Consider the following 12,097-nt stretch of genomic DNA (forward strand, 5'->3'; position numbering starts at 1 on the left):
GCCGCAGGGCTCAGAGTGTGCAAAAAAGTAGCATCTCTTAGTCCAGAAATTATGGTAAGCAAACCGAGACACTGAATTCGAGCTGTGAATTATTTTAACCTCCATGTGTTTTTAGCTGGTGGAATAGCACAGAGCAGCCTGGACAGTCTCCCCACTCTCACTTGCTGCCACAGCATGGCTTTGAGTGTTAAAACAGTCTTCTAACTAACACATTCTGACCTACTTTCTAATGTAATACACTCTCAATGACACTGCGCTCCAACACTGCTTCCTCCCTTTCAGCGATTTCGTCTTCATTCTTCCCGTCCTGACATCATATATATATATATATATAATGAGTAAGTTCTCATTTCTTAGTTTGAAAACAATCACTCCGGATCACTCGCAATAACTGTCCAATAGAGTGACTGTTGTAGGAAGGTTTCATGAGACAGGTACGGAAGCACCAGGGTGGTCCTACTGCTGAAAGGCAGGGGGTACCCTAAGAACAGCTATGACCGTGCAGATGCCTGCTCTCACTCTCTTCAGACACTTTGTGAATCATCTTGATGGGATATACTGTCAGGAAGCTACAGTAACTTGAAACGCAAATGTTGTTGGTGACAAGCTTGTCAATAGAGGGTGAAAGAGGATACGCATGAACTTTTAGCTAGAGGGGGGTCTGGGCGTCCTGGGGATGCCCTAAACTGAAAAACAGGAGAAATTGGGCGCCGTGTTCTTTCAGCAGGAGGCTTTAAATTTCAGATCAATCGTGCCTGAATTGTGCCGTAATCGTAGCGCCACCATACTGGTTCCCATGAAAAGGGTGAATTACCCCGAATTATACTGGAATTCGCAGATTCAAAGCTTTGCCATCGCAGGCGCCATATTTGCTTTCGAGTAAAATCTCACGTCACAACACTTGCATTAGATGGAGGAGCACAGTTATTGTCGAGATGCTTAACACTTCTTGTCGAGGGGAAAATGCAGGTAGATTTGAAAATAACCGAAAGTATTTTTAATCCGTGTTAGAAATGAGAGAGAGGTAAAACGAGACTCACCTCGGTGTCCTCCAATCCTTCGATGCTGCTCTGTGGGACGCAACGCTGACCCCCCAGTTGGTACAGACCCTCTGTGGGACGAGAGATTAATGTTGGACGACAATACCCAGCCACATGAATATCACATTTGATTGAGCGGCATTTGGAAAACGATTCAATATACAATCCATTCTCCAATGCAGCGTAGCTTAAGAATTTGAATTTTATTCTGGACATTCCCAAAAGCAACACTAGTTCCGCAACAGTGCAGCCATCACAGGCCCGGGCCAAATTCTGCAGAATCCTCTGAAAGCAGTGTCATCTTATTCCTGCGTGTCTCCCGCTCTGTGTTGTCTCTCCTGGCGTGGCTCTGAGTTTGGCTGGCTTGTTGTTTTTTTGGCCTTCCTGTCTGGGACTGGCTGTCAAGGGAGGATCTCACAGACTCACGCACTGTCGGCTCCGTTCTTCTGTGCTCCCTGCCCACAAACCGCCTGCTTGTCTAAAACATACCCACACACACAAGGGACGCAACATACTGCACTATTTTGGTCGCCAAGTAACAGCAAGTCAACAGGAAAAAAAAAAAACAGAGGCACTTGATTCTTTGCTGAAGCCTGTTTTTGAGGTGTCAACTCTATTTAACAGTTTTGCATGCTAATAACTTAGAGCTGCTGCCGGCACTCAGCACGCACACTGTTTACTCTAATACCGCCTGACTATGGGGGTGTAGTGCAAGATGGTAGAGTGGTCGACCTGTGTCCAAGAGGTTGCCGGTTTGACCCCAGCTCCAGGCGTGCAACAGTCATTGTGTCCCTGCAATACACTTAAACCACTGCCGTTACGGTTAGCGAAAGCGCTATATAAACGACCGCCATTTTCCTATTTACCACGTTTGTCAAGTCCTCGGCACATTCGCCTGTTAGCCGTAGCAGGTCAGGCTAACAGAAGTAAGGCAGTTGCTATGGGAGCATGAGTGGGCACGGACACTGGTGTAAAATGAACAAACCCCCATGTTTGTAGTTCACAGTTGCTACGGTTTCAGTCGACTTTTTTTTTAGAAGGAAGAGAGGGACGGAGCGAGAAATTGACAGACAGATCACTGCGGTGTCTCCAGTAATGAGGACGCTGCATCGGTCCGTCCTGGTGGACACAGAGTTAATTCAAAAGACAAAGATCTCAATTGACAGCGCTACGTTCCAACCTTTGTCTGCGGGTTTTGGGAAGTAAACTAAATACAAGTAGCAGAAATGAGTTTTCTCGCTGGAAATCTGGACACAGATAACCTGATGAATGTCTGACAACAATCAAGTCAGTGACACAAACAAGGTCCAGGAGCCAAACCAGGACGATCAGGTCACGAAATGTGTCCTGTAAGAGCACCAAAGAGTTGGATGAATGGGTTTGTCATGTATTTGGCAGCAAATCTCCTGGAACCCAACAAGCTGTTTTTGGTGCCACATGATGAGGTTAAAGTCCAAAATATAAATCGCTTATTTACCATCAAACCGTATCGTTTTAAATCCTCTTACACGTCCAAATTGGAGAAATCCTTTTGAGTTGATGGAAAAAAAATCTCAACTTTCCCTTCAATGAATAAAATTACCAGGCAATAGTCAGTCAAGCCTTGGACGATAAAACAGCCCGAGATAACACGCCGCCTCATTGTGAGAGAAAATGTGTTGGCTGTCGATCAGCAGTGAACTGCTGCGTTCAGCACCAAGAAGAGAAGACAGCGACATCGCAAGGCTCACCTCTCTTCATCATGCGCACGCCATGCTTGCTCTGAAATAAGCTTACTGTCTTGAATCGGAGGAAAACTGTTGGGTTACCTTTACTGTGTCAGTACTTTTATTTCATCTCCAAGGTCCAGTCGGAGCCACTTAAGGTTTTTATGAAGTGGTATTTATTGCCAATGCCAAACCTAACCTCAGCATTCCTCTGAGGGAAGGAGGAACACCACACATCCACTTGCTTAAAGCCCAGTCAGCCACGCTGACACACAAATGTCTCTGTTGGATCATCCGGAGAGGAGGTAAGAACAAATTGACCACAGTGACAGAGAAGATGAAAGACCTACGCAGCTGATAGAGGAAGTATGAAATATAGATCTATCGATCCATGTTTAGATCCACCCTGCGAGTCAATCTGTCTCCGGAGCTCGCGATGATGTACAGCGCCATTCTCCCAGATTCTCCGGGAAGAAGAGATGCCGCATCATTTCCCAACTCCATCAGCTTTTTTTTTGTTTGCCAGGATGTTTAGCTCTTAGGTTTCACGCACTTAGGTCCCCATTTCACATTTATCATCCCCAGTCGAGCAGAAGATTGCCTCCCACATAAAACAGTATTCATTGTTCCCCCCGTGGACAATTGAAAACGGCAGAATTGGCCTCAGTTATAAACTGAGACAGCATTTATAGACACTGCCTAAAGAAGAGTTGGAGAATTTGACTCTTACTAAGCCGTTTATTATAGCAAAATAGCCAACACCTGCCCCGAGTCACTGCGCAGCAGCACTTCAAAGATCTCTGCATTACAGAACGCACCCAAAACATGCACTCGTGAACAAGACTTCTTGTTCAAAATTCTTTCAGAGATGAAAGTTATCCTAAAAACTTGCCAACTGAATACGAGTACACATCATATGCTGACAAGACGACTAATCATGAAGCTAGTAGTGACTAGTCGAAAGTCAGTGTGGTTGTAATGTAACACATATCCACTGTATATGACACATTTTTTTTTCTGTTTTCCAATTAACACAATTTATATAAGTGTTCGTCAACCTTTACGTGTTAAGTTTACAAATTGTTAAGACTAGTCGACCATTGAAATCGTGTTTCTGCTTAAATGGGAGCCACGGCATCAGAAAAATGATGAACATGACAGTTTTCACCATGTTATTCGCAGAAAAATCCCAAAAGACACATCACAATGACTCAAGTCTGTTGCTCGGAGGACTCATATTCCAGCCAAATATGCAGAGACGGACCATGGGAGGATAAAAAAAAGTAGCGTTTTTACTGTCATCAATTCTATAAATGACAAAAAATTCCTTTGTTTTGTATTGTTCTGTTTATGGAGAGGGGATTGTGTGACGGCTCCACCACAGTTTAAAAAAATCCAGGTGTATACAAAAATGTGTGTTTGGCAATTACTTCTAAAAACATGCAAAAACAGTTCGGATGCCATACATTCAAAAAGTCAGCAATATTATCATTATTTTTTGTACATCGGCTTCATGCACCTGACTCACTGGAAGTAAGAAAAGAATACAGCAATTCCATCACTGTTGAACCCACTAGCTTTGACAAGCTAGCGCGACACTTTCATCGGTTTCTGCGAGCACGTGTGTGTAGGAGCTCGTGTCCTCTTGTTAGTCAGCCTGGAGTACCAGAGCTCACAGAAGGTATGCTCCCTCCCGATGCAGTGAAACCTTCGACCCCTGCTACAGTACCTGCATGCTAACACACTCTGCCATCTGTGCGATACTGATGCCACGATTGGTCGCCGTGTTGATCGAATATGATTAAAAGCCTCCCTGGAGGCCCAGCACCTCACTACAAGACAAACTTCTTGACCTCGAACACGTTAACGCACACCGTTACGGCTCCACCAACACACGAGGAGACACATATGTTGTGTTTCTCACCATCCTCGCTGATGGCTGTCTATACACTGCACCACAACAAACACTCCCACACACATCAACAACAACTGGGAATTAGCCGAGCACATTTCAGCTGCCGATGGTAGAGGGTGAATAAGACTGAATTTTTTTGTCCCAATAATTTGAAGTGAGTGGACAAAAGTGAGAGCAATTGCGGGCGGAGCAGAAGAGCAAGGTTCCACTCGATCAACAGACAAATGATGCCAGAGGTTGTGCTTTCTCTTCTGAGGAAGGCGGCCATTTTCTGATACTAAAAAAGGGAGAAATACAGGCAACTGAAGTATAATTTCTACCGTGACAAAAAAAAAACCCAGCTGCTGTCGAGCTCCTTTTTAAATCGGGCTCATTTGAACTTTTAAACAACCTTCCTCATGTTGGCTTTTTCGCGCCAGTATTTTTGTTAACCAATTCTCTTGACTTAATCTACTCGAGAGAATCTACGCCGACCGTTGCATCTCTGTCCTGGTAATAGTGGCGTGTGCACAGGAGGTGTAATGAACCCTTCTGAGACTCAGCCGGAGCAACAGACCCACATCACTGTAATGACATCAGACTTAATGGGCCAACACTTAAGGTGCTATTGACACGGGTCTTGTGTTGAGAACAACCTGAGCTGCTACGAGTCGTTCCTGCCGCACATAAACGCTCAATAAACATCTTTGCTGGATCAATGGACGTGTTAACGATCAGGAGAAGAATCTCTGTGGCGCTGGGAGGCAATATTAGATTATAATCCCCTCTTCATCTGTCATTACTATTACCAATGGAACCAGGCAGTAATGACATAGTGTGTTCACTATGAAACATTAAGCCACCACGTCACACATTGGAACATAAAGGGAAGAATCAACATATGCATCTACACGTAAATAACATTGTCATGTTACACTCAGTTTTTGTTAGATTTTCCCAAGAGATTATATGATATATTCGTTCTTGTTGGGGGTTTTTTTCATTGTCTTGTGACTCTCATTCCACTCCTTGGGTTCCGATTTGTCCTGACGTCATATTAATCTTGGACCATTAATGCTCATCGAATTACTCACTGACCCACAATGGTCATTGTGTGGCTGCAGGCTAAGTGACCTTGGGCAGCTTCCTGATGTCAGTCAAGGTCGTGTCCTTGCTTTGCTGCTGATACAGTCAAATATTCTCTTTATGAAATCCAAACCTTTTTAAGAGAAGCAACATCCAGCCACCGCTATCATCCAGTCAAAGGCTTGTCACTGATGGTGGTATTAATGGAGACATTGAACCAGGCCACCACCGCTTCCATCATTAAACCAGCAGCCCTTTCTTATTGATGCCAAAATTGTATTTGCCAACTATGACATTGTAACTGAAGTGCACAACCACGCTCCGGTCCTGGCCTCACAAGTGAAGAAACCAATTCACAAAACAGGAAAACAATGAGCTCCATGAGAGGATCAAATGCGTTTTGGTTCCTATGATTCATAGGACTACAACATAATAATTCTGCAGACACAAAGCCCCAGATCGGCTCCTTGTGTGAAAAGATGGATGAGCCAAGATCAAATATAGATAGCGACAAGCGTTTGATCAGTCAGCCCAGTTGAAACATTCACTTGTGTCGCCTCAGTCGCTGAGGTTTCCATTTGTGTGAGTGGCATCTATTGAAAGCCAAAGTGTTTACATTCACCAGTGACTCCAGCAGTGATGAATGCATGAAGATAGCACAGGGAAATATAGAGAGCATGATAAATTGATTGGAGGGTAGGCGACCGAAGCCGCGCTGAGAAAGACGGTCGCTGCACTCGCTGGCGAGAACAAAAGGGGAGAGGAAGCAATGATGGCAGCAGAGATTGTGTTATGAAACACAGAACGTATTTTCAGGAATAAAATCAGATCAAAAGCCGCCTTAGGTTACGGCTTCAGAAGAACTTGGAAGGTTCCTTCTCAGGATATCGTCACAAACCGATCTTGGATCGGTGAGATCCACAACCTTGCACCGTGTTGAGCTCATTACATTCTTACCTATGCATGAAACTATATGCTGCTCAACACCAGTGGAAGAAGAAAAGAGAACCCGAGCAGTTGCATAGTGGGTGGACGGATCCACATCTGCAATAGCACACTGTAAACAACAAATAATTTAAGTCCATAAACTTGTGGTTTTCTATTTTCAAGATTAAGTTAGCAAAGTTGCAGTCATAGTACGTCATCTATTCAGCAAAGTTGACTTTTTCTGTCAAATAAAGATCTAATTTCTCATCATTACGAACACAAATTTGAGCCGAAAACACAAGAGTGAAAAGGTCCTGAATGTCACTCAAAATAACACACAGCTCTCAGCAGACCACACTATAGACGGATCTGTTCTATACAGAACAGTTAGTTAAAAGTCACTTCAAAAAATGTCTAAAATTTTCCTCATGACTCTCAGTCATGTAACACCAGCTCACGGCTTCCAGAGAGAAAGACAGATGAAAACTGTGGACCAGATTTTAATGAGGAAAACATGAACACAGTCGGAATAGAAAGGTGGCAGGTAATGAGCAGCTGGGTTCAAGCCATTAAGCTGATGAGATCTCGGCGAGAAGGAAACCTGGAAAGGGACCGTGGTTTCTTTTTTGTATAATTTCCACAATTCACAGATTACTTCTAACGAAAATACAGACGACAAAAGTCGGTTTCCTTTTCGACCAAAGCAATCTATTACATAACATTAAAACAATAGAGCGCTAAAAAGAAATGGAGCGTTTCTGCCTCTTCAGCTTGGGGCGGCTCATTTTTCACCCACCACATGTTCAGCCAAGATAAATGAGCGCTCAGTGTCAACATGAACGCATGGGGCAGACAGACAGATTCGGGCAAAATCGACGGAGGTTTGCTTTGGTCTGCATTATCCTGGCTAGCCTCCCGACTAACACTCATATTCCATATTGTGGGGAGTGATTCAGGGTCTGGGCAAATTTGGGGTGTGACGGCTAGCTGGCTAGCTTCCTGGCACTCTTAATTCATTTGGGGGTTTTAGTTAGGTGTTTGAGACAGGGTGTCGCAATTTTGTATTAGGTGACTATATACGTGGCGAGAAATTTTGAAGTTTGAGCCCCCCCGGAAAATTTTGCCAACAGCATCCATGCCACGGCAGCCAATCAAATGGGAGTATGATGGCATTGTATGGGCACAAATGATGGGAAATTTACGGTGTCCTGCTGAAGAAACAGGGCGTACAATTTGTCATGTTTTTCAGTTTAGTGCATCCCCAGGATGCCAAGACGCCTCGCTAGCTAAAAGCCTGATTTAGCAGGTCTGCTACTTCACAAAGGGGGCAGTGGTTTTCCGCAGAAATGTCCATAACTCTTAGGCCACTTGTGCAGTGTTTTAGAATAGATTAGAAGGATATAAATATACAGTGTCATGGCCCCTCCCACCATGCTTTTATTTTGTCAGTTACTTCCTGCTGCTGTGTCTTTTTCTCTCTTGAAAGTGTCAGGCACGATCGGCAATTAATTTTCCCTGATGAGCCTCCTCTTTTTAAGGAGAAGCTGGAGGTTGATGCAGCGCCAGATCGTGAACGCTTCTACGCCGTGGTACGCTTTGGACTACTATTCTGAACATTTTTGGATTTTTACTTCCTTGGATTTTTACTTCCTGGTTTGCCCTGTTTTTTGCCTTTGTGCCTGAGAGGTTTCGTAAGTTTGTTCTAACTATTTGTTTTCCTGTTTCTTAGTTCCTCGTCACTCGTGCCCGACCTGTTGTCATTGTGTTTTCTGGACTCTTTTGATGCTCCCTGGACTTTGTTTGACCTTGCTCCGTTGGAGTCTCTCTTAGTTACACTGAATACAATATATTAAATTGAGAAATCTTTTGACATAACTTATCAGACTTAAATGAAACGAAGCGCTGAATCCCATTCAGGGGTCTGGAGTCCTTCCCGAGTACATCGGGTGAGAGAAAGAGGACACCCTGGACAGCACTTACAGGCAGCTAACAGCTAACATCAAGTAGCCTCTTTCTATTTTTGCGTCTGATTTGGAATATGCAGACTCCAAGAGGATCCTCTAAGCCGTGACCATCCTTGCTATGAGACTGCGGCACTTTCCACACTGATTTAATTTCGGTATTGAGAGAACTTCCTCCCAAAATTGGAACATTACAGGGAAGAAAAAGGACTTCAGAGAGCAAGCGCATCATAAATAGATGGAAACGACTGTGCGGTCTGTGGTGGATGGACTCCAATATCTATTTGCATATTAAGAAAGAGCTGGTGCAGAAAAGTTGGATGGACCGCGCTCATCAGAAACTCCATCTGTCCAGCAACAGAATCATCAGCGTCAAGTGACACAGATGAAAAACAAAGGTTTGTCAGACATGTACCGCGGTGCGGAATGTGAACAACACAACCTCATTAAACAGGAGCAATTTGGGCTCCACATCGTCGCGGTTATTGTTGCTCTCAGTTTTATGGGGACAATAATCTCCAACTCCACCATACACATCTCATTCACCAGTAAATTTGAGAGACAGAGCGGCATTGAAGAGGTAATGAGCCAAGAATTTCCCTCAGGAAGAGACCCTGAGAAAATCAAGTCAAAGGCACGGCTGCTGTTGTAAACACAAATCCAATTAATAACTTGGCTGTTTGTTTTGCTGCTCCCGCACGCGTCAGCGTCAGTCATGGGACACCTTCTCAACCTTTCATGAGGCAAAACTGATGGGAAGCAAGACGCACCTAATCCAGAGTGCAGTCCTGAACTGGACCCCTGGAGATCTGTTGGAACAAATCAGGTGGGGACGAAACACAGGCGTTTTTTAGATCACTGCGGGGCAACAACCTACAGCTTCTACTTCTGGTCTGCTCTGCCAAACAACACAGTAGTTCGTCACTTGAAACAGACAGAGACGTAGATTTAGTCATTTATGTTAATGTTCAGGAACTTGTTCCACTATTACTGTTGCATTGTATGTTGTTATTACTGTTTTGAATGACGTTACATTGCATTGTGTTACTTTTGAGTGATGCTACCTTGTGTGATGCTACGTTAAGTGACGTTACCTCGAGTGACGCTACGTTGTGTGATGCTACGTTAAGTGACGCTACCTCGAGTGACGCTACGTTGTGTGATGCTACATTGTGTGATGCTACGTTGTGTGATGCTACGTTAAGTGACGCTACCTTGTGTGACGTTATCTCAAGTGACGTTACCTTGTGTGACGCTACCTTGTGTGATGCTACGTTAAGTGACGCTACCTTGTGTGTTGCCACCTTGTGTGATGCTACCTTGTGTGACGCTACGTTAAGTGACGCTACCTTGTGTGATGCTATGTGAAGTGACGTTACCATGAGTGACGCTACCTTGTGTGACGCTATGTGAAGTGACGTTACCATGAGTGATGTTATCTCGAGTGACGTTACCTTGTGTGACGCTACCTTGTGTGATGCTACGTTAAGTGACGTTACCATGAGTGACGCTACGTTGTGTGACGTTACCTTGTGTGACGTTACCTTGTGTGACGTTACCCTGTGTGACGCTACCTTGTGTGATGCTACGTTAAATGACGCTACCTTGTGTGACGTTATCTCAAGTGACGTTACCTTGTGTGACACTACCTTGTGTGATGCTATGTTAAGTGGCGTTACCATGAGTGACGTTATCTCGAGTGACGTTACCTTGTGTGACGCTACCTTGTGTGATGCTACGTTAAGTGACGTTACTTTGAGTGACGTTATCTTATGTGATGCTACCTTGTGTGATGCTACGTTAAGTGACGTTATCTTGAGTGACGGTACTATGAGTGACGCTACCTTGTGTGATGCTATCTCAACAGACATTACCTTGAGTGATGTTACCTTGGGCCATCCACTTTTCAAAATGACAGCGCATCAGGGACTGAGATCCAACATAAACACAGAACAGGTCTTTGCACCCATCAACTCGTTCATAAACTGATCAGACCACAGGAAGTTTAGACTTCCACCCACCAGGCTCAAAGTGACACTGGTCTTCGAGAGCGGTGACATTCGCAGCGTAGTGTCAGAGACAAGATAGAGGAACGAGACGTCCCCGCCTCTGCAACCTTCCGGGCAGAGAATATGATTGATTGAGTAAGAAGCACTGCTATACATCGAACTCTGTCTCTCATTCGTCTTCACTGACAGACACATGAAACACTCAAGCTCAGGGGAGGAGAGAAATCGGGAAGTGTCCGTCTTCCTTTGTCTCCCTCTAATAAATCTTCATATAAATCCTAAATTGACTATTAAATAAATTCAATATTGCAGGAGAAGTGTACTATTATCCTCCCCTGGAATGACCTGGACTCAGAGCTCCTCTCTGTATTTTAGAGTTCTCACTACATGATCTTACTAAGTGGCCGATGTATGGAGGAGCGGGCAGAGCTGATTCAAGTGTATGGCGTGTTGTCACAGGCGTATCATGACGTGATACTGGAGACGTGACCACAGTGAGAAGCAGCCTGCCGTGGACAGACTCTGCATTTCATATTAAAAATGGAACATCCAATTTGCTCTCCCCTATTTTAGACTACTAGAAGGAATATTTTTAAATAATCAATCAGCACTGCTCTTATAAGTCAGCCGGCGTATGTGCTCGCCATTATAATGCTGCAGCTCAACCCCCCCACACTGAGATGACTCCAACTTTTGGAACCGTGCTCCGTCCACTGACGCAGGTCTCTTTCAGGGACTCATTTCCACAGGCAGCCGCAGCAGAGCTTTCAATGTTCACTGAGGGCACTTGACTCGAGAAGTACTGCTGTGTGTGACACAGCTGCAGTGGCATGGTACCGATGGAGAGACGGGCTCGGGGCGTGCGACTGACTGGTGACGGATAAGATGTCTGCTCTCAGGTAAACAACCAGACGAAATAAAAAATACAATGAATCCCAGAGAAGCAAAAGTGAGAGCGTGTTGTTGGGGGAAAAAAAGCAGAATGTCATCCGAGGAGAAGAGCACCGGGGTCATGGTAATATTTCCCAGGGCTGTGACTCACCTTTACATTCTGCTCGTACAGTTACGGTTTCATTCTGCAGAATAATCTAAATCTGCCAAGAGAGATATCCATCATTTCCCCTGTTTCACAGCCGTGGCGAGGCCAGGATCCATGCACCGTGCAACCACCGCTTCAAAACATCCACCCCGTTATCCAAAAAGATTTTATTACCGATGGACACAGGGGGTTTGCAAATCTGAGCCTTTCAAATACAACAGAAGTTCTGTGAGTCATGAGGCGGTGGAACGGTAGCCGGCGGGTATTTTGCTGACAAACGCAGTCCAAATATTAGCATACCCTCGCTGCTCACCAAAAGGACAATAAAAGAGGCAATTGAAATAGCACTCTACACAAATCAATGGACCACCCTCCGAGAGACGGCGCAGGACAATCAGATCAAAAGACGCTTTGTTAAGAACGGGATTATGACTG

General features: G+C 44.6%; 1 protein-coding gene across 2 annotated transcripts in view; it reads right to left on the reverse strand.

Moving 5' to 3' along the window:
- The window catches only part of pitpnm3 (PITPNM family member 3), an 85,481-nt gene that overhangs the window by 39,333 nt on the left and 34,051 nt on the right, over positions 1-12,097 (reverse strand). For both annotated transcript variants that reach the window (XM_053872879.1, XM_053872878.1), the window contains exon 4: positions 1,041-1,111. In XM_053872879.1, the coding sequence (XP_053728854.1) occupies positions 1,041-1,111 (71 nt within the window). The remainder of the gene's footprint in view (positions 1-1,040; positions 1,112-12,097) is intronic.

This window comes from Synchiropus splendidus, chromosome 8 (assembly GCF_027744825.2).
Source record: "Synchiropus splendidus isolate RoL2022-P1 chromosome 8, RoL_Sspl_1.0, whole genome shotgun sequence".
Taxonomy (NCBI): Eukaryota; Metazoa; Chordata; class Actinopteri; order Syngnathiformes; family Callionymidae; genus Synchiropus; species Synchiropus splendidus.